General features: G+C 36.8%; 2 protein-coding genes across 20 annotated transcripts in view; both read right to left on the minus strand.

The window, feature by feature from the left end:
* Window positions 1–478: 478 nt before the first annotated feature.
* Window positions 479–9,008, minus strand: ttc38 (tetratricopeptide repeat domain 38). Of its 4 annotated transcripts, none has more exons than XM_047822388.1 (15): window positions 8,834–9,008; window positions 8,319–8,396; window positions 7,544–7,625; window positions 7,170–7,341; window positions 6,466–6,639; window positions 5,841–5,916; window positions 4,661–4,780; window positions 4,516–4,575; window positions 3,557–3,595; window positions 3,074–3,155; window positions 2,645–2,725; window positions 2,267–2,432; window positions 1,589–1,748; window positions 1,350–1,423; window positions 479–1,144 (listed from the first exon to the last, which is right to left on the minus strand). In XM_047822388.1, the coding sequence occupies exons 1-15, from the start codon at window positions 8,861–8,863 to the stop codon at window positions 1,057–1,059; spliced, it is 1,482 nt and encodes a 493-aa protein (XP_047678344.1). In that variant the 5' UTR covers window positions 8,864–9,008; the 3' UTR covers window positions 479–1,056. The 4 variants fall into 4 exon arrangements, with proteins under 4 accessions (XP_047678344.1, XP_047678346.1, XP_047678345.1 ...); XM_047822390.1 differs by having other exon boundaries at window positions 8,827–8,960; XM_047822389.1 differs by lacking the exon at window positions 2,645–2,725.
* A 789-nt stretch (window positions 9,009–9,797) lies between these two features.
* mical3a (microtubule associated monooxygenase, calponin and LIM domain containing 3a) overlaps window positions 9,798–23,749 on the minus strand; it is an 89,818-nt gene continuing 75,866 nt past the window's right edge. For 5 of the 16 annotated variants that reach the window (XM_047822381.1, XM_047822380.1, XM_047822379.1 and 2 more), the window contains 8 exons: window positions 22,856–22,906; window positions 22,173–22,280; window positions 21,950–22,043; window positions 20,903–20,953; window positions 20,115–20,165; window positions 12,621–12,720; window positions 12,394–12,467; window positions 9,798–11,705 (listed from right to left, as the gene is read on the minus strand). In XM_047822381.1, coding sequence (XP_047678337.1) covers window positions 11,521–11,705; window positions 12,394–12,467; window positions 12,621–12,720; window positions 20,115–20,165; window positions 20,903–20,953; window positions 21,950–22,043; window positions 22,173–22,280; window positions 22,856–22,906 — 714 coding nt within the window. In that variant the 3' untranslated portion in view covers window positions 9,798–11,520. Of the gene's footprint in view, window positions 11,706–12,393; window positions 12,468–12,620; window positions 12,721–16,939; window positions 17,006–20,114; window positions 20,166–20,902; window positions 20,954–21,949; window positions 22,044–22,172; window positions 22,281–22,855; window positions 22,907–23,749 lie in introns of all 16 variants that reach the window. The other 11 variants (XM_047822372.1, XM_047822384.1, XM_047822373.1 and 8 more) reach the window with 7 other exon arrangements.

The raw sequence follows: 23,749 nt of genomic DNA on the forward strand, positions 1-23,749 counted from the left end.
ATAGTATAGCAGTTTTGCTTAAACACTGGATAGAAATACTTCAAATTTAGAAATATTTACCTTTATAGTTCTTCTCTCAGTCTAAATTCTTTGTATAAGGCCAAATGACATCAAAATGACACATTAGGCTGTTGTATCAATCCCCACACTTTAAACAGTGCTTGTATTAACTGCAGAAATATAGTTTTACCCTCTGCGTGCACCTGCCTTCATTTAAAGTTCTCTTTTAAAGTTCTATTAGGATCCGAAAATGAGCTCTAAATAAGTTCAATAAAGATTTAGGTTCCTTATTTAAATGCTGTTCTGTATCTTTTTGTTTATTGTGTGGACGTAACGGTGATTAAGTAAGGAGTAAAACATGGGACAGGTGTTATTGGAAAATAATAAACTTCAGTGTGGTAATCACACCACTCCATTTTTAGCTATTTTCCAATAACAGTACAAAGAGGCGTAATCTTTTTAGACTGCAGCAAAATGCCAAGATTAACAAATTGTTTTAATTAAGGAATAACTTATCATACTTTATGTTTGTTAATAAAGTTACATTTAATATTGTGGAGTGTCCAAGGAACAGGTTCCTCTCATGGGAGTCACACTAGCGTCATTTTTTAACTTAAAATTAATAAGACAAATAAATGCAGCTTGTCATGTTACAAAGACACCAGAGACTAGAAAACTGGAGAAAATATAAGCTAAATCTCTCATCACGGGACACTTCACTACATCAATGAAAGTGTGCTTTTTCTATTTCATTTATATGCTGCATCCACAATAAAATTCCCTGTGCTAGCTGTTACCATGGAAACCCTAATGTATTAGAACATGCGCATTAATATATACCTGTGGTTTGCCTTGCAGTCAAAACTATTTTCAGAGCTGCTGTTACAGAAATGTAGTCAACACCCCTGAATTCGATTGGAAAAATTTCAACAGCTCTGTGTCTAATAATGCAAAAGATATCTCAGTTTGACCGAGTATATTAATGCGATTTAGCAGTAGTTTCAATTTAAGTGGTAACAGGTGAAGAAATGTGTGGGTAGTAGATGTCCTGAGCAGTTAAATGTGTAGAGAGTGGGCTCTTTGGATGAGTCGGTCAGTGAGAGGGGAGTTCATTCTCACTGCATCTCTTTCAACCAGCAGGCACCTGGAAAATTGGATTCAGATAAATAACTGGATGGTGTGTACACACACACACACACACACACACACACACACACACACACACACACACACACACACACACACACACACACACACACACACACACACACTGCAGAACAGTTCATTACGCTTAAAGCCAGTGTGTGGAATGTATTCTGCAGATAATCAGGTTACGAGCAATGTATCACCTGGCAAATCTTTGATGGTGTTTGTCTTGTGACTTCATTGCAGCATGGATGAGTAGCTGGTTGAAAACATCCCTCTTTAAAAAAAATAATAATAATATTATAAAAAATTATTTTAAAAAATTATAAAAAAAAGCAATTTTTCTTAGCAATTGTAATACAATCACAATGCATGCAATCCAAATTATTGTGTTTGGTATGGGGCACAAATTTGTGGAAATCTAGGCTGTGCTGAGCCTGACCTGTGCATCACTGCCCCCTATCTTCGTGAAGCAGTATCTTAAAGGTTTAAGCAGCTCCACGGTCTTACTGTAGTTTCCCTCATCATATTCCACCAAGGCCTGACACATGGGTATCCCAATAGTGCTAGCAAGCTGATGCTGATGGTTTTCTTCAGGGTTTCTGTATAGAAATTAGACAAAAGCATTAGCCACAGTAAAAGATATATACTATAATATATATCATATCATTTCCAAAGTTAGGTTACTACCCAGTGTCATTCCAGAAACTAGCATTCCACTCAAAAAAATCATAAACGCATTGTGGTATATTTTAATCTTGTGTCTATTCTGAAGTATCCTCCAAAATTTGCTCAAAGTTAAACTTTGGCAGAAGTCACGCAGAGGACAGGATCATGTGAAACTTTTGCTCCCTGGAGAAATAATACCAGTTTTGAACAGATGCTTAAGGACATCTTCCTGAGCCTTGTTCACTTTCTGATTTTTTTTATCCACATAATAAAATAACTAAAGATGGTCATCATAGAACCAATGTCAGTGTGAACTTTAGTTTGAGGGCTGCTACACAACATGTAGAGACACTTGTAATTCTCACTCTCACACCCAGTGGGTTGGTTCTCTCGATAAATCCCAAAAACCCTCACACATTATTTGTGGGAGTAGAAGTGAAAAGCATCTTACTTTGCCAACTCTCGCAGGCTCTCCAGTAGTCTTTGTGTGATTCCTGTTTCTTTGCAGCCCAAAGACACCATAAGGAAGTGCAGGTCATTAAAGAGAAGAGTATGGTCCTCAGAGTGGGGATCAGTTACCTGCAACAGCTCCCGGTAACGCTCTTTAACACTCACGCCTGCAGATGGAGTACACACAAGGCCATGTGACCTCATTTCTACTTATAAGTCAGAACAATAAGTCTACAAGCAAGGAGTTTCTGTAGACATGGCCCATAAGCAAACCTTACGCCAAAGATCAACTTACCAACAATATGTATAGTTAACTCCATAATTATAGGCACCCTTTGTGCAATGTGCAAAAAACAACTGTAAAATATACATTACACACAATGATTTGACATCTCGTTCCACTGCATGTCCCAAAATGGAGCGAAATGACAAATAAAGAAACTTGAACTTGATTTGATTTCTAACAGGGCAAAAAAAGAACGTACAATGTGGGTGGAAAAAAATACAACAGTTATTAAATAAACGGTACACAGGACCAACATCAAACTTTTTATAGTGGTGCATCACTTATGATCTGTTGTTTTGTTTCTGGCTAATGGGACAGGGCCTCTTGTGAAAACTAAGTATAAAGATATACTGTACATGTCAAAAGTACACATCTCTTACTCATATCAGATTTTCATAATTCTGACCATAATTTTCCTGAAGGGTCGTAATATGAAAATTTCACAAATAGCTGACATTCACACAATGTTTCCATCAGAGATAGAATTATCGTAGTATTTTCAGTGTCCAAATAGTGTCTCACCCTCCATTTCCAGCCTGTAGAGCAGCGAACAGGCATCCACTGTGTCCAGCATGGCTCCTGACTTTACACAGCGATGGGATACCTGAGATGTTTGGGAGAATCATAAATAATAATGAATGGGCCACATTATTAATGTAAAATCCTACAAAGGTACTCAGTGGTGTAGTAAGTCATCATTTGTGTAGTAAATGCACATGGTTAAATCTGATCAAGATACAAAACAAACATACATGAAAGAACAGGGTGGAAACAGGGCCATTTATTCAGGTTCCTACCCTCATAATAAAACCCAATGCTAATCTTTAAATTTTAAATTTCTCTTAGCCTTTTTACATTCTGCATGAAACATACTTTTGCTTTTACCACTCCCTGGACTGCACACACACACGCACACACGCACGCACACACGCACGCACACAATACATCAGTGCTCTTTGCAAGTACATACTGTACACATCCATGAGCAATTGTTACACCACTAACCTGCTCATCAAAGATTTTTAATGCTGCTTCATAGTCTCCCTGAAAAACAAAAAAACACATAATATAGAACATGGAAATCAATCATTTAAAACTGCATGTACACTGAATACAAAACATTTGTAACTTTAACATGTACATGTGTCAATTTGCTAGATGAGAGACCTAAGAAATGGTTATATGTGGAAAATTTCTACAATATATGCAGTTTTATGAAAATTCCAGACTTTCCTGAAATCAAATTTCTTATTTAAACACAGCTTAATTATGTATAAAATGTATAGCATTGTAAATTCTGATTATACCTACAAATAGAAAGATGGAAAATTGTGATTTTAAGATTCTTTTGCATACCCTAGTCTAAATATAAAAAAAACCATTCCTGGTAAATCTGTAAGAACTAAATGTTTGCAGTGTTTGCAATAAGAGTCTTTAAAACTTACAGTAATGCAGACTGACTGTAAACTAACCACATTAAACCAACTCCTTACCAAACATCTTTGCAGGCAGAAAGCCAAAGCAAGATTATAAAGAAACCAAAAATATATATGCAATCTACATAATTTTGGTAAAACCTATGTTTAGAGTAGATGTACATCATTTGCAGAAAAAATTTTTTTTTGGCTGATTTCTTAAATTAGCTGCATCCGGTGGGTTTTCCAAGAAGGCTTCATACTTAACTATAGTGCCAACACACTTTGCTTGGCATTAGCATACACATATCACATAAAAAAACTCAAAGCAAAACAATAAAAAACTCAAAGCAACAACATAGATAGATGGATGGATGGATGGATGGATGGATGGATGGATGGATGGATGGATGGATGGATGGATGGATGACTGAAGATTGTCATTATCACTGAAAGAAATAACTCATAACAATACAATACAAAACAGCCACAACAGAGTTGGATGGATGGATGGATGGATGGATGGAGATTGTCATTATGAAAGCTTACCTTCTCAATGTGATAAAGTGCCCAGTGCCAGTAGTTATGACATGCCAACATGTCACACACCTTTATAATGAAAGATAAGGGGGTTTAATAAAAAGATTTTGTATTGTCAGAAATACTGAATAAATACACAACGTTAAATACAGACCACCCAGTCTTTCTCAGTGGATGCCATAAACTTCAGCCCCTTCTCTATTTCTGCCTTCATCTCATGAACATGGGCTACAGAGTGGACACACCAGCCATCCTCACGAGTTAAAGCAAGACCCTGGGCCATATGTCAGGGCAACAAATTAGCTCAGAAATTATATACATGTAATAAAAATGGATACATTTACACAATGCATATAATGTATCTAACTGAAATAATTTATAATAAAATACTCTATACTTAAAAAATACAGGATGTAAGTTTTTGGATTTTCACCTTCGCGGATAGAAATGTTTGATAAAAGTTACTTAAAGAAAATTGTTGGTTGTCCTGCACTCATCTTCCTCTGAACACACTAACCTCACAGCTGTGGGTGAGCACATATACAGAAAGTAATCTAGGCTGTGTTACAAATTTCTAAATGAACCTGACCAGTGCCTATACATTTTGCTTTTAAAACTATGTATATTTTTCTCCAGCTTGAACAAAAAATGAAGGCTCAAACAACTCATCCTCACCCAATATAATAGAAATGCTAAGATATAAACATATCCCATTATTCACTTATGGCCATCATGAGTTCTCTAGCTCAACAATTTCTCAGCTGGGTAATGATACAAAGTTCACAAGTATTGCATTTCATCTATAATTCAGTAGCTTCTAACCAAATTAGAGGATAAACAAATGCCTTAGCTGTTCACCAAAAATAAGCTAAAACTCCATTATTCCTGATCAGCTTCTCCTCTTATAGTGTAGCCTCAGACTCTGGCACTAACTCACTCCTGTCTCTTTACCCTCTCATGCTCTCTCATCTTGCCATTCATACTTCTTTATGTGATTTTGTAAGGCATCTGGTCTGGCATATTACATTTGGTACAAAAGTCCCATCAATTATGACCTGACACCTTGACACACTGCTGACTACAAGTTTATGACTTTATTACAGGATTGTCAGGGCGACATGCAGCCACTCAGGAACATCATAATGTACAAGATCTTTTCTCTCCTCTTACTCACTCATCATATTATTTTTTTAACAATATATTCAAAACTGCGTATTTATTGAAATGTAATAAAAGAAAGCCTGTCATACAGCAACTATGTCTAACAGACGTAAAATCTATTGAAAACGTAATGCAAAAACTTTTGTTAGTTGTACAAAGAAATAAATCGTTACCTCCTTTGCTACTTTCTCAGCTTGGTCATAGAAATGAGTTTCAAGAAGTCCAAATGAATACAGGCCTTTTAGATAGCTAAAAAAAACACAGGGATGCATTCAGGGACAGAAAAACCGATGAAAAATGAATGTAAAACGATACACTTTAGATAGTCAAAAGTATGTGAACACTTGACCATCAGACCCAAATATGAGCCTAACCCAAAGCTTTTGCATACAATTGTCTAGAAGACCTTTGTAAGATGCAGCATTTATAAGTTGCCTTTACAGGAACTGAAGAGCTCCAGACCTGTTCTAGCATGACAATGCCCGTGTGCACAAAGCAAAGTGCATAACACCATGCTGTGCCAAGGTTGGTGTAGACAATCTCATGTATCTCTCTGACCCTGAGACATTCTCATACATCAGGACCTGAACTCACTAATGCTTTTGAGGCTGAATGAGCACAAATCCAGATATACTCTAAAATCTAAGTGTAAGCCTTCCCTGAAGAGTAAAGGCTTTTATACATGCAAAGCAGGGACTAAACCTATTACAAACACATAAGTGTAACTGGTCACGTATCCACATTCTTTTTGTATTATAGATTATTTATCATCTGGACTCTGTATAGGATGTGTGCTACCTGTAGAGAGGCATGTGTGGTTTCCAGTGGGGAAGAACCCTGGCCACAGAGTCTCTCATCTGAGTCTGCTCACCCAGATAGAAAAAGCCATCATGGGAAAACTTCAAAGCTAGCATGTCTGTGGGGTGCTCCACCAGAATATCTTCCCACACATCACAGGCCTTAGCCAGGGCTCTGAAAAACACAACCTCATTTTTGTTAGCCTCTGACTTTGTATTGTATATGGCTTTTTAGAAATAGTGCCGCAGGTCTGTGTTATTGTTATAAATGTGTTATTGTTGTACTTATCAGCTAGACAACAGCAGCATTAAATGCACATCACAATCAGACTTTTCTCTTCTCATGTGTCATGACATGTTGTTTATATTGCTGTTTGCCTTTCTTTATTTAATTACAGCCACGATAATTAAGGAATTATTACAGAAGAGATTGTGTGAAATAGAAAAGTGAGATTTGGTTAACATATTAGTATTTCACCCAGCCAATAAAAAAGCGGAGATGGCGCAAAAGTAAGGAGCCCTACGGAACATGTATAAACAGTCTGAAGCTATTTTCATTGATACTTTGAAAGGGAACTCTCTGCCTAGTTATTACTGAATGGCTGGTTGGTATAAAGGTTTTCTGCAGAAGATGAAATATTGTATATATTAAATAATCTAGATCGTCAGCAGAGTCTGGGCAGAATGTAAACAATCTAGAATCACCCTTTTGCGAAAAGCTCGATGGCTTTGACATGCTGTTTTTCTCGGTCTGTGAGCTCCTGGCACCCAGCCAGATCCACCGTTTTGCTCACGGCACTGGCCAGCATTTGGTCCCGCAGCACTGAACTGCCTGTCCCCACCAACTGAAGTCCAGTACTGATCACATGACCCATCACTGCAGTAAAGTGAGCGTAAAAAGGTAAAACTAGCACGAACATACAGGTAGCATGAGCATGGCATAGTAAAATGTAATAATGATATTCACAACCAGTATATCATCACTGTTTAAGAGATAAAGTTTTATGTCAGTATACTGTACATATATGTGATAAGCACACACGATTTCTAGCACATACTATAATCTCTGTTTCACATACCAAAGTCCGGGTCAGCTGCTTGGACTGCTGCCATACATCCTTCTATTCCTCCAAGGGTCTCATCATTACGCCATGTTACATACTGAACACAGGAAATGACATTGGATTGAGAATTTGAGCATGCATAAATTACTGCTTCTTAAAACATGCTCTAGAGTATTCCTGCCATCCAGATTTTCTCAGTGATTTCTCAGGAAGAACCTGTTAACTAGCAGATGGGAGGATGTGATTTTATAGTAGGTTTTAGTACTAAAATATACAGGCCTGCAGAAATCCATTGCCCTAAAATAAGCTTTTTCAAAGCACTTTATATAACAGAGTGAAATAATGTGTACATCCTTAATACAGTGAACATAAAAAAAATAAAGTTTATATCATCAAGCCATTTTGTTTGCCCTACTTTATTATTCTAAGTAACAGTCAAATAATGTAGATTAGGTCAAAAGTTTGTATCTCCCTTTCTGAACTGGATACTATTCCTCCATCCATTTTCGTGTCCTTGAATGTTAATGGTCTTTTTTTTTTGGTACAGAAATAGTCAAACAGAGCTTCTATTTTCCTTGCACAGAAATCACTGATGCAAACTTTCGCAATCAACTCTATCTGAAAACTTGCAACACAGTACACAAAGTTTTCACAGAAAAGCAATGATTCAGACCAAAGTCCTTAGTCAAGCTGTTCGAGATAAGTTCTAACATCTATGTTTTCTGCTGAATCTTTATTACGCTTTTATTACTGAAGTATACTGTACTTACTGCTTGGAGATATGAGTTACCTGTGTAAGTATGGAGTCATATAATTTACAGGCTTCATTGCTGCTGGTGGACAGTGGGAGGCCTTCTGACCTCCAAGCCTGTGGAAAACAAATAAAAATAAAAACATAAATAAAAATTATATATATATATATATATATATATATATATATATATATATATATATATATATATATAATACAAATAAAATAAATATAATAAAAATAAAATAAATAAAAATAAAAAACATACAAATACAAATAAAAGCAGTCTAAAAAATATAGGCAAGATTTATAACCTTTAACAAAACATCACAACATGATTTCTTTCCTCTATTTCTTATACATATGTATTACAAGTGCTGTGTTATGAATAATGTAAACAAATAGAAGTACAATTAGTATCTTAGTAAATTAGTATTCTAAACGCTTATTATGGTCCAGTCATATGCCTTATTTATATAAACATGCTACACAATACACACATTTACAGGTAACTCATTAGTAAAGGTACAACAACAACAAAACAAACCTCTTACCGCACAGTCTCTGAAACTAGCAGCAATCATTGCAAAAGACTGTTTATTTGTTTTTATTTCCTACACGGCTGTAAAGGTTCACAAGGAAAAGTTGTATTCAAGGAAAAGTACATTCAGCTTAAAGCTGAGACAGCAGTAAAACCCGGACCGGATTTCTTCTCTTCTGGTGGTGGGTTTATCAGCGCTTTACTGAGTGTGACGTCAGCTACACAGTGTGCACGAAAACGGGTGGTTTTAACAGTGTAAGTAAACTTCATTTTCGTTTTATTTTTATATAAATATAGCGACAATAAGTAATGTAGCAAAAACTTCAAGAAAGAAACTCTTTGGACGTGAACAAGCAACTCCATTAAAGATAAAGATAAAGAATAAAGATGGCCAAGTAAAGGCGGAATTCCTAAACTGTTAATAACGCACCTCTATTAGCCTTTTTTTAACTTCCGCGTCTGCGTAATACAACACGTGCTACGTCACGTTACCCCAATGGTGTTCTGTGATTCACTCGGTTTAGCTTATCAGTTTAGCAAAACAGTTCAACGAAATTTTATTCAAACTTGCGATATATTAACACGATTAATCAAAAAAAGAAAAAAAAGGCTCGTATATGTGAACTGCCTCAATGAATCGGTATTTAGTTCAAAGAGTCGACTCGTTCTAAACTCGTCCGCGCATGCGCAGGAAGATAAGAGGTTATACATGTGGGCCAATAATAGTCCTTTTGTTGATATTCATCAGCTGATGTTTGTAGAGAATAAATAAAAGCCCATTTTATTAGATTTCAAGGAGTTACTGTTAAGTAACCTTTAAATGAATTAGTGGAGCTCTCACTACCCTAAAGGCAGATGAAGAACTTAAAGGGCTTGTTTCTCAAACCTCTGTCAAACTTCTATCTGCATATTTTGTCTTGTTTCTTGAACAGGATACGTGGCATATTTTAAACAAGAACAAAGCGTCATACAGAAACTGAGGAACAAAATCATTTTTATTACCTTCCAACATACATCCAAAGTCTTATATGCAGATTAGCTACCAGAAAGCATTTACACATGTCAAGAATTGACAACATACAATTTTAAAAATTAGGTTTTTGTTTTCTTTACATATAATACATTTTCACACATGTTAATAAATACCAATAAACTCTGTAAAACAATTTACACAGTCTAAATAACTAGGCTTTTACGTTGAATGTAACTTTTTTGCTCACAGTAATCTTGTACATACATACAAAAGTCTGTGTAAAACTATACAGGGTAATGATGACCAAGCTAAAATACAAGTACAGTCGACCTACGTAGTATGTGACCGAAACACATAGTTTGTCCAAAGGCATTACAAATGATTCTGCCAAATGTACGAAGATTTCTTGCTGTGTATTAGTGATATGTGAATGTCCACATGTAGTAAAAAATGTTTTTCTTTTTATAAAAACAAATACATTAAAAAAAAATCTTGGTAAAGGCGAGTAAACATTGTGGATGTAAATAGGACAATAAGTGGGAAAGGCAAATTTGCTACACAACCAGTGCATGCAGTTTCTGATTTTCATCCCAGTATGAAGACACAAAGTGGATTTGCTCAGTCTCAGCAATCCAGGAGACAAATGATGTAACTGAGATGCTTAGGCGTACTGATATCTGATATCAAATAAAAGTCAGGGATTCTAAAAAAACAAAACAAAGATACTGTAGCCCACATATCATTGATCTAATTGTATATTACTTTCTCATGCACTGTCTAGACTGAGATATCTTTAAAAACATTGATATTGCAATTGCCCATGTGCATTTCCATGAGTGAATATATTTGCACAATATTCCTCTGTTCCTGTAAACTGTAGTGGGCAGGTGGAAATTAATTTCAGAGAGCTGTAAGTAAACTTACACATACATAAGTGTAAGATCCCTTAAAGAACAAGGAGTCAGCACTAGACACTGTACATGAGAAGCTTCACCAAGAGTGTATCACCAATGAATATGAGCTAAAGGCCAAGTCTTATGTACAATATGATATACTTGGATTACTTAGATTTCCTTTAGTCCTGATATGAGTTGGCTAATGGGAGAATAAAACGAACCAATTCCTGATCATAACTTAATAAAGAACACGTGAGGATTCTTTTTAGTATGCAAAAAAATTCATTGCATGCTTTTACTGTAAAACAAGTAGAATAAATACATTACTAAACAGTTCTGGTCAAATGAATTGTTTGAAATAGATTGTGGCAAAAAATAAAAATGCCATTGATCATGTCTCCACATTGCATTGTGGGTAGCAAAGGCATTTCTTCTATAGTATATTTCTACTTTCACTCAGTAGTCAAGGTAAAAAAAAAAAAAGTATAGATATTGAGTCCAATGATCTCTCTCCTCTGTAACAGCTGCTGACCAGCACATTCTACAAAAGCCGTGTTTCTTTTCGAATGTCTCTGACGTCCCTGTTTATTCCCTTTCTGAAACCAAAGAACACGAAAAAATGTCTCGTACAGACACAAAGGCTTGAATGGACTTCCACTGAAGCGCAAAGAAAGACAGGTGAAGAGACCGACCCTGAGCCGAGCCAGGATGACTCGTAAACATCAGAATGATGCATCAATGTCATAGAGAGAGGCAGGCAGACTCAATCGAGTCCTTACATTCCTCATGGTGATGTTGTGAAGATCATGTTGAGTGGATTTTCTGCTACTTCTAAGCCCAGTTGAGGTTGAAGCCCTTGGAGAGCATGACAGACTCTAGGTCTTTGTCCTCTTCCCTCTCCCTGAGTCTCTGCTCCTCCAGGAGAGCCACCAGAGAGTCCCTCTGCTCCACCACCTCTAACATCTCATTCAGGATTCGTTTTTCATCGGCCAGCTCTGCCTCAGTCTTCAAATGGTCTAGACAGAGAAATGCATGCACAAATTCTTCACATGAGAACATCCATCCATCTATTTATTTTCTGGAAAGCATACCCTACACACAGGGTCACAGGGAGCCTGGAAGCTGTCCCAGAAGACTGTGTTACACAATGCAGGCGTTCAGCACTAACTGATGACTTTTTAAAAGAAATAAATTCACCAGGCCACTTTTTCTGCACTAAAATGTGAATAAACTAAAAGTAAATAAACAAAATGACTTATTATATCTAAAAAGACACACACTGGTGCCACCTACTGGGGTAATGGTGTAACCTTTGGAAAGGGTCACAGAACGATTTAACGAACAAATCTTTTTTTGTGAAAGGAATCAAAAGGTTCGAGTCACTAGGATGAATCGAAATAACCACAGATAGTACCATAGTCTTCATAGTTATTGTAGCATGGGTTCAAGATATAATATGATGTCTGAACTATACTTAGTTTAAATTACTGTATAATATGGGAGCAGTATAGGATACATATGCGAATAAATGTTTGATGGAGATTATTATTATTATTATTATTATTATTGTTATTATTATTATTATGCCAAAATCTTGCACATTAGTAGATGTTCTGTGCACATCTGGAACAGCACGATGACGCTAACCTTGTTTAACCATGTAGACAAATACCCCATGTTAAAGGATAAAGGAGCAGTACATACCTTCAATTGCCATACGCTCTCTTAGCTCCTGCTGCAGTCGACTCTGCCTGTCCTCCAACTCCAACTCACGAGCACTGAAGACACGACAGCATGAAAGAATTTACAATTTTTAACAACCACACTATCTATTCCACCCTTTAAAAAAAACATTCCCTTAATGATCTTAAACCCCAAAAGCTTTCAAGCTCAACATGAAGGTGATTCAGATTTGGTGTTGGATTACTCACAATATCATCAGCTCCGACTCATAGCGCACCAAGGCATTCTTCTCCTGCACCAGCTTAAACCATTCCTGCATCAGCTTCGGGTCGTCCTTTTTGCCCATTCCTGAAAGAAGCAAAGCATGAAAGGGTGAGGAAACTTCCAGACGTCCAGTGCGTCACACAGAGTTTCGACATGGACACACACACACACTGACAATGCAATGACAGCCAAGCCGGGATGCCTCTCGTTAGGGAATGACGGTATAGGGAGAAGGAGGAGTGGGTCAGGAGCAAGAGCGCTGACCTGGAGTCAAGTCTGACTGGTCAGTTCACAGAAGATGGCGTGGAGATAAGAGCTCTAATTTTAAAAGCACATCTGAGAGCAATTGAAACACTAGATTGCACTTCTGGTTCTTTCTGTTCTTGACAAGGTTGAGCTTATAGTCTAATTTGTTTTATTTCTTTTAGTCAGGTAGCAGTTCCATTTTATGCTTCTAGCCAAGGACCAAAGAATGCACTCAGAAAGATAGAACACCACATGTAAATAAATAGTATTTTACATTTCATTCAACCTTTCGTACGGCCTTCAAACTGTAACAGAGGCTTGATTATATGAAAGTAATAAAACACAATAGGGTATGCTTTTAAAAGAAAATAATCAAAGAGAGGGTGGTGTGATGCGGCGTGACGCAAAGCATTTTGTCAACAATCGCATTTTTTATTAAAGTACAACACACTGCTACCACCAGAGCTTGATTATTTCCTTTTAACAGCACATGGCCAAATGTTTTATTAATCTTTTACCACAGTAGCTTTCCAAGTGATTACAATTTGTTCATGTATTAAACAAGGGGACGTTGCACTTTTTATCCATAGTTTTATCCATAGGGTTACACCTAACATTGTGGAATGTCCATGAAACAAGTTCATTCCTGTTATTCCGCTTGTTGTTACTGCTATAAAAGACCTTTTTCTTTATCTTCAGCCATTTTGGAAACTTAAAGTAACAGATGTAGCGGCTACAAACTGCGGACACTGGAGACTTTCACTCAAAGAAAGTGAAAGTTTTACCATATCATTGATTTTTTTACATTTATTTTTAAACTGTTACTATAGAAACACTAACATATTCAAGCGAATTAATATAACACTTAACTGTCACTACTCTCTAAAATGATGTTATAGAAAATTAATTCATAATCTTCTGGCCCGTCAGAATTGAGAATTCAACAGCGCTGTGGTATATAATCAAGCTCAACCCAATCTAACTGCAAATACCAAATACTACTGACTGGGAAGATCCACATTCTTGATCCTACGCGGCAACAACAACAACAAAAAAAGTTAGCAAAACATTTGTGTGCATGGATATAAATAATGCGGCATGCAATTCTGAAATCACTAGCTGCAAAGTTGGCCGACTGTACACGTCGATCCATGCTAGTACAGTCCTAAATGCCTGTGACAGTCCCTTTAACATCCCAAACACTCACGCAAAAAGATCAGAGGAGCCAAGCAAATCTGGATGCAGCATGGACATGGACAGTGGAGGAAAAACAGTGTACACACAAAAACCGAATGGTTGTGTTTGCTGAGAGAGGCCTACAGAGAGGCAAAGCAAAGTTCTTCAGACACAAGTACGATGTGAGAGACAGAGACAAACTGGATGACACGTTTTGAGAGGCGCAACTTATCCAGTAGACACGCACTGCCAGTAGCCTCCACAACATTCAGCCCCATTCTCTCCCGAAGAAGAGACACAGAGAGAAAACCAGAGTTAGCACAGTTTCACCAAAACACACAGGCATTCAGAGCTCTAGAGCAAAACACACAGAAATACATACACAGTAATGGGATTGAAGGAAAATTCTGCTTATCATATCAGTAGTGATCTTAAACAGAAGTTGTACTGAGATAAGAATTATTTATTTATTTATTTGGGGGGATTGCATTATAATTGTGGTGAATTCTCGAACTACTTTTCCACAAATATCTGTTAATTAAGATAAATAAATATACATATTTGTTTGGAGAGAAAAAGTGTTTAGTTGTTTTTGGTTATAGCAAAATAAACACGCTTTACTTTTTATATACACAAAACTCCCTCCAAAATTCAGAACGGATTTACTGTCATTTCTAAATTATTTTATAATACAAGTGAGTCCATGGCTTTATTTTAATTGTGATTTGTGTTTAAAGCTGTTTGCATTATAAATCTAAATAAATAAATAAATAAATAAATAGAGAGATATATATATATATATATATATTATATATATATATATATATATATATATATATATATATATATATATATATATATATATATATATATATATATACATACATACAAGGGCATCCTTAAAAATATTCTTGTTTGCCGTAACCCGACCGACCCTGTCAATTTAGGACCGACAAAATTTTTTATTTTTATTTTTTACTTTAAATCCGACCGACTTGCCAGTTGTAAATTTGCGTTAAGACCGACCATTTTTTTGTTTTACTCTTCAAACAACTAATACAAAAGCAATAAAATACTATTAATTATATTTTAGTAAGTATTGTAAATATATAAATTGCCGGCGTGCGTTCGCTTCGTCTCATACTCTCATTCACTGTCAGAGACAATGGTAATGATGGCTGCGGCTGCAGTAAACAAAATGTTCGCGGTCACCGTTCAAAGTCATACGGTTTCGGGCACCATAATACATCTAAAAAATGAATTAAAACAGCTCGACACTGCTTTAATTTGGCATAAAGATCTGAAAAAACTGTGCCCATCTTTTCCCATCCCTTCTCCCGTCTAGTCTAACCGTGACCGTGTCGACTGATTTGAAGGAAATCTAGTGGCTTCTTTATTTCTTGATTCTACCTCATTTTTTCTTCAAATGAATGCACCTGAAATTCATGCAATAAACATGTTTTTGACAAAGATTTGAATTTGTTTGTGGTCTATATGGCCTGCATAAAAATGAGGTTTGCAATGATGCGCCCAAAGGCACGGGTTGAAGACCCAGTCAGTGACGTCACGATATGCTAATTTGTTTAAAGTCATACCTACTGTACGTAATCACCATCACCAAAATTGTACTTTTTTTTACATTGAAACTTGAAAAAAAAAAAAAAAAATAAAAAAAAAAAATATATATATATATATATATATATATATATATATATATATATATATATATATATATATATATATATATGACCTTTTTTTTTCTTTACTGTTACTGCAAACCAAAATATTTTTAAGGATGGCTCAAAGGAAAATACTTAACTATTGTCCTGATTTTGCAAATATTATCTAATCTGAAAATTCAGGAGAATTATTTTAAGGTATGTTAAACATATGTGTATGGGTTTAAAAATGGCATGACTGATGATCTAAAATGGTCTGAAATTAAGTCACATTATTTTCTTTTCTTGTATCTTTGCCTGCTATACAAAATCACTAATGTCTTTGTATACAGCATAGAAATCTAATTCTTATATATATATATATATAAAACATTATTTTTTATTCTGTTAATTCTTTTTCTCTTATTATTCGTTATTTCTTTTATTATACCTATGTTTACCTTCTGCTCTATGTTCATGTTCTGTAAAGCTGCTTTGAGACAATGTCTATTGTAAAAAGCGCTATACAAATAAACTTGAACTGAATTGAATTGAAATCACATCCCAATAGATTATATTCACTGCTGAGTTTGTTTACTTATAATAGTTACTTAAACCGATCACTTGAATTGACTTGGGTTACATATCAATAACTCTAACAAGCTGGTCCGTAAGTAATCTTAAATAAATTTAACCTACTGTTTGGACCTAATAGACAGAAACAATTAAATAATGTTGATGAAATGAATCAGTACTGAAGGGGTCCATAAAATTAATGTTAGAGTTAAAGAGACTCCTAGTTATAAAATGTTTGAAAATCCTTTGATTTAGGTTATGGACAGTTCACACACCAAAACACACAGGTAACACACGGTTATAACATGCAGCTGTACAGAGGACTGAAGCAGCTAACACGTGCTACATGAGTGGGTGATTGTTTTTTTGTTTTTTTTTATTTAGTTTTATGACAAACAGTACACCATGCAGTTATTAAATTCACACTCGGAGTGATCAAAGTAGAGATGCGATTGGATGCTGCTTCTGCTCTTGTTGGAAATCATTATGTTTGAATGAAAGGAAGGGTGAGAGGAGTAAACAGATTGGATGAAGGAGGAAGAGGAGGAGGAGTATTGCTCCACAACTCCAGAGAGGGCAGTCTGGGTAAAAGGCCACAGGTCGGGCTGGCACACTAACGCGGCCTGATGAGACGGAGTTTACGTTACCTTCTGGGGAACAGCATGGGCAGAAGGACAGGGGTCTCCAGCGAGGGGTTCCGACATAGGGCTCAACTTCCAAGAGATAGAACAAAGGAGGGAGGTGACGGACAAGGAAAGGGCAGAGGAAAGAGAAAAAAATGGAGGTTTGGGAGAGGGGAGGGAGAGATGAAGGAGAAAGAGAAGTGAGGAGAAAAAAATCAAAAAAGCAAGAGAACTATGGGGAGAAACTCAAAGCTGCAGTATAGTGTGGAGAGAGAGAGAGAGGGAGAGGGAGAGGGAGAGAGAGAGAGAGAGAGAGAGAGAGAGAGAGAGAGAGAGAGAGAGAGAGAGAGAGAGAGAGAGAGAGAGAGCGCAAAAGAAAATGTGGCAGCAAGAGTGAAACTGTAGAGAAAAAACTCCTCTAAACACTATAGGATTTATATCTACAAATGCAGCTGCTGTCACTCCAAATACAGTGGCTTGCATAAGTATTCACCTCCTGGAACGTTTCCACATTTTGTAGTGTTACAACCTGGAACTCAAATGCACTCAGCTGTGATTATGTTTTGATTATACATACAAAAATGAAATCAATACGGAAAATCTTCTATTGATGTGAGATTATTTAGAGTACTGAACCCGAAAGACATCTGATCCTGGAAGGCTTCTGACTCGGAGACAGAAAAGAACGGCATTTATATTGTGACCATGTGAGACTTGGCTTGGTATATTAGAACATGGTTGCATTAGAACATATAATTCCATTTTTTTTTTTTAGTTCCAGGTCGTAACAACAGCAAGGGGGTGAATACTTATGCAAGACAGCGTACAGTAAACACGATGAGCTGCTGCGACTTGAGAACCTTTCAACTCTATATGGAAAAAGAAATCTTAAGTCTTTACATTCCAGTATTTATGTTTGGTCTGGCTATGTTTGAATAATAAATAAAGCATGTGTGTTCTGTGCCAGTCCATAGGGGAAAAGAATAATGCACAAAGAAAATGGTATCAAACATTTGATCTGATGACTCAAACTGGTGAAATAGTATGAGAGGTGGTGCTGGTGGTGGTGTGTGAGAAGTGACCAAGCAAAAAGGCAGGTCCATATGGCTGACAGTGATATTGAGATGATCTTTTGAGCAGGTGAAATGTTGGACTGCACCAAGGGACTATCACAGAGGGGACAAAGATTCCAATGCTGCTTTGAGCTCGAGAAAGCCAGCCGGATCAATGCGTCGCAAAACTGAATCTGATTAGTAGTAAACTCAGACTTTACCCGGTCTCAGGTGCTACTACATGCTGTAGAATACTGACAGATCTCTATAGAAAGCCTTCTGCCTACTACATCATGAATCAAGCCAGCATCTAATGGTTATGATTTGATGCCCAGTTTCAAAAGAACAGACCAAAACCCAGGCCATTTCATGTATTCAAACAAGCCGAAAACCCAAAACTCACATTCCAGCCATACAAATCTTCATGCGGTGTAATACAATAGCCTTTCTTTGTATATAACAAAAAATAAATGTTATACCTACCTGAGATAAGTTAGTTTGGTATTGTAAGCAATGTACATCAATACTCAGTATAAGACATATCGCACATACAAAGATAAAATGAACTCGGTCTTTATACAGGTCTACACGTGAAATGCAAGTCATACTAAATGGATTTTTTTTTTTTTAAAGATTTGTCTTGTGATTTCAATGTTTTGTTTTTTTTGTTAAACGGAGCTCCACGCAATCTCCTGTCAGTGTGGGTGACTAAGGACATGACGGTACGTCTACAACATGGAACAGAAGCACAAGTTCAAACAACACAGTGGAGCACAGCTGTGTGGAGGTGGACAGGGACACAGCAAATAAGAACATTACATGAGAGATGGAGGGTCTCTCTCTCTCTCTCTCTCTCTCTCTCTCTCTCTCTCTCTCTCTCTCTCTCTCTCTCTAACACACACGTACACCCTCACTCACATACACAGCCCCTGGACAAGTGAGCAGGTATGATGGAGAGAGTGCAGGATAAGCAGCTCAGACTAAAGCAGGTTAAAGCAAACAGCTGTTTAGTAAAGTTTAACCAATGCGCAAGCTTCGCTCAGTTTTTTGAAAGTGTAACCTGAATTAGGGCCTGACCGATATAGCGATTACCCATAAACATGACGGTCTGTGGTCTCATGTATGTGCAAGAGGGCAGATAGAGCTTTCCCCTGAGTGTGTTAGCTGAAATGTGAAACAGCATGAACAAGGGAAGTGTCTGGCTAGCTTCAAGTGTCTTAGAAGAAGCATGTGTTAGTCGTCATTCTCGCTGGTTGGTAGCTGACGTATGATATAAAAGAATCTGATGCACGGGAGTTAGGGAATTGACAATTGACCAAATTGGGAGAATAAACAAGGGGAAAATACATTGTGAATTTTGTTATGTAGCTTGTTGTTTTAGAGTGATGATGAAATCTTAGCTTTATCGTTGGACCAAATGAATAGCCATTCTGATAAATATTATCTGTCAGCGACTCCTGATATCCAGATGTTGAAATATCAATGCTACAGATGTGTACGATGATGAAATGTTGTGCACAGATGTTGAAATATTAACACCTGTAGAAAGCTCAACAAGTGATAACGTAGTATGCTAAAAAGAGGCATCAGTTGCAGGAATTATTCTCTGGGAGTAAGTGCAATTCATTAGAATCTGAATCAAGACTCGAAATATCAATTTCTTATACAAAACCATTCGTTTTCCTCATTTGGTAGCCTCCTCAATCAATTTTCTTCAAATTCAGTTTTGTTTGAAAGTTGAAAAATATTGTATTCAGCTATTATCAGAAGTTGGATGGATTTGCTCGTACCTGGAAATATCATATTGGTCAGGCCCTAAACTACACATAAAATAAAAGGCAAAAGTCTTGGCATCTATTTTAGTCCGAAAAGTCCTAAAAACCTGATTCTGTTGATTCAGCTAATTCACAAGTGATTCAGCTTCCTTGAAGCAACTGACATAAAAACCACTGCATACTATAATTTTAGAAAGAACTGCAAGTTCCTATGTGTGTGCTTTTCTGCGACTAATAAGGTTACACTGATCTGTGCTGGATCCACGGGCAAGAAGGCGAGACACAGTGACAGAAGAGCTTCAGTAAGTACAGGGAGAAAGAGAGGGGAGTTAGCTGATTGTTAGTCTGAAGCGACAGGTTTGAAATACATACCGCCCAGATGCAAGTCCAGGATCTCACTGTAATTAGATTCTCCCCAATAGTCTACAATAAGGATATATTAGAGATGTGTTACTGAACGCACAGGCACAACTAGTCCAAGTTTAAAACAAAAACAAACAAAAAAAAAACATGCACGTGTTTGGAAAGAAAAAAAAAACAAACAAACCCCACACGTACCCATATACTGTATATAGAGTGTGCAGAATATGTTAAACTGTATGTGTGTGTGTGTGTGTGTGCGCGTGCGCGCAAGTATTTGTGCATGTATGTAGGTACATATGTATATACATGAAGTGAAATACAGATGTTGCATGTGCACGGCATGTCTCAGTACAACAGAATGGGCACATAGATTTGCTGATGTGTGCTGCTGTGCCCTGCCACAGGCCCGGATCTGGGAAGGTTATTAAATTAAATATGTTTAGCGAGATGTTTCGCCCAGTCTAAACGATATGAATCCATATATTTTGTGTATGAAATAAAACTAATGGTAAAAGACCAGTATAGACCATATACCCCATTACACCCCTGTATCTGATGACTCCCGGTCATTCTTCAAGTGCAATTTAAAAAAAATCAATATCAATATATTGTGTATGTTGGTCACTGTATTATAAATACAGCACTCTGCTTTTAACACATCCAGTGAAAGGGCACACAAATCTATGTTAGACACACAATCGGTTTCATGCAGCTGAAACACACATGAGGAGAAATCAGGAGAGATGAGGTCACGAACAAAGACTTTTAACACCTACTAACATTATCGGCATGGATACCTGAGCGCCTCTTGCGCTGTTTAGGGCTAACACTAGAACCTTTATGTAACCCTTAAAAGAGAGTGAAGGATAGAGAGGTTAAGAAGCATGTTCAGATTTTCAGTTGAACAGGAAGTGGGGATGTAAACAAGAGCAAAACGATCAGCAAGGAAATAGTATTGATCACGAACTACAAATAAAGCTTTTGATATACTGTATATTTCTCAGTAGGTACAGGTTCAGTTATACTTATTAATTAAATGTACTAATTCTAAATATCTATTAAAATAAGTCTCATGAAACCGACATTATTTATGGTCCAGAAAATAGCAACTAGAATGGACTTGATCTGTCCCAGCAACTTTTAAATCCTTGATAGTCCCTTGTCATGTGCTTCTTGATTTGTAAAACATGACTTAAATGTGAAGAACATATAAAAATATGGGATAAAGCCACAATGAGTTTTAGAAACACAGATCCTTCCGCCATCCTCTGCATCTGTATGGACTGAAGAAGTGAACACACAAACCCAAGACTTCCTGGAGCCTAGCTTCTGAAAAGTCTGGTCACAATTCTGATGATTTTCATGCAAATAACTGTGATTACCAGTTTCATTTTCTTTCCTTAACAACCAGGCTTAACAACCAGTAAATGAAGATAAACTTTACTTCTTATTAATGTTAACAAAAACATCATTTTCATCATGTGCTAAACATTATATAAAAACAAAAGCGTGCATTTTTAATGTAAATACTTGGGGCAAAAAAATATGAATAAAAATATTCAAACTGGTGCAGTTGATTTCTGCTTTAAATGTGATCAGGGATTATGTTAAAATTGCTCGATAATTTGTTTTGTCCACAGACTAACAAAATATTACAGCAAAATTGGACTGAAAATGTCTCAAGCAAAACTGAACACCAAACATGACTGGTATAACTGTAGGAAACAGTTCTTGAAAATATCGTACTGCTAAATTGTCCGTAGTGAATGTTCGAGCTAAAAGGAAGGGTATACAGAAGTGGCATGACAAAGAACCTTGGATAAGAACAAAAAAATGTAAGGTACCTGCTTCCCCTCGCAGAGCCTTCTCCACTGCCACTCCCCTCTCCTCCAACTGTCTCTGTTTCTCCTCCACCTGCTCGAGCTGTCTCTGAATGATCTGAGTGGAAGAAACAGACCCATAATCAAGGCTCTGATTTCTCAGTTGATAATCCCTAATTTTCTATTATATTTCAATTCCCTCTTATTGAAAAAAAATAAATAAAAAATTCACAATTTAGAGCCTCACCTGAGCCCTGTGGAGCCGCTTGAGCTCCTCCTGCTTTGCCTGACGCCGAGCTGCCTTCTGGACCTTGCGTGTGAGCTTGGCATTCAGCTCTTCCTCTGTGTATGTCTTCTGCAATAAAAAAAAAAAGTGTGTGTGTGTGTGGGGGGGGGGGACACGAACCGTTAAACAAAAGTGCAAGGAGAAATCAAGCTTTAGTGTGAACTTCCAGGGCCAGTTCTACACTAACATCTGAAGAAAAAAAAAGTTATGGCCGTAGTAAACTCAATTGCCTTTAATTTATAAAAGAAATTCTGCATTATTATCATTTGTGTTTAGTAAATATGCACTTATTCTCTGTTTTAAATTGCAAAGAGAGAAGTAGAAAACAGAAAACAGGGCTGGAGAGAGGCGACAAGTTTGCCCTTCACGTGGATTCAGCATTCTGTAATCAGCCACGGAGCAAATAGGAACCGGTGAAAATTACAGTGCAGAGTGAAGATCAGCTAAAAGCCTTGTGGAAAAATCAGGTGAACACAAACGCAGTTGCATTCTCCAGCAGTAAAGGGGTGCCAGAGATTCATGCTTATATAAAGGAGGCTGTTAGTAATACAGTAACGCAGGGACATGTGGATGGGTAGATAAGAGGTGAGTTATAGACCGAAGCATGCTCGGAGCGGGTGGACCAATGCAAATGAACACACTACCTTTGTGGCATATGATCTCTTGAACGCCAATGCATGAGGAACATAAACAGACTTGCAGGGACAAAAAGATAAAACACGAACAATGTAAAAACACAAAACAAATGATGTGACGGAATGGGTTAATGTTTAGTCAAAATTAAAACAATGGCAAAACAAAACAACCAAAAACATATTTACCCATGCTGTAGTCTATAATGTCATTAGAGTCAACGTAATCAAACACAAACTGGGGTATCTTCTTAATTAAGCAAAGCACCAATATCTACAATTAAGCCAGTGCATTTACGATTTTTATCCAATGTTGTTACAAAAACCACATAAGGACAGGGAAGAGGAAAGAAAATCTTCTGTACAGCTTCCATCCCATCAGTGAACTTTGGCCATGAAAGTAAATAGAAACCAAGTAGGTGGGACTGCGGTTTCTTTGCTACTTCATTCAACCAACCAGTCGCAATACTTCACTATTGCTATATAACTTACATTTTATTAATCTTGGTTTATTTATCTGGCATATCGTCATATAAACCATCAACCGCAAAGAGGTATAGAAAGTGAAACTAATGCTGTCCCTGAGCTGCTTGACAATCAAACCAGCACTGGATTTCGAATTAAAATGACTGAGAAATTATTAAATTTGTATTCGACTTGTGAAATACGATGCGAAACTATGTAAACAGGATTTGTTGAGCCAAATTTCTACTCGCCATCCCCAGACATTTAATTTTGCAGTTTGTGCTTCCGTTAGAAATACCTCATCTTCTTTACCTTGTGCCATATCTTTCTCTATTTTCACTACAAGCATCTTTTTGATCCTTATTTCGTATCCTTTTTTGTATGTCTTTGCCTTGTCCCTTTCTTTTCCGTTCCTCTTTTTGCTTTGCTTTTTCCTTTTGA

The sequence above is a fragment of the Tachysurus fulvidraco genome, chromosome 13, assembly GCF_022655615.1.
Source record: "Tachysurus fulvidraco isolate hzauxx_2018 chromosome 13, HZAU_PFXX_2.0, whole genome shotgun sequence".
Lineage (NCBI taxonomy): Eukaryota > Metazoa > Chordata > Actinopteri > Siluriformes > Bagridae > Tachysurus > Tachysurus fulvidraco.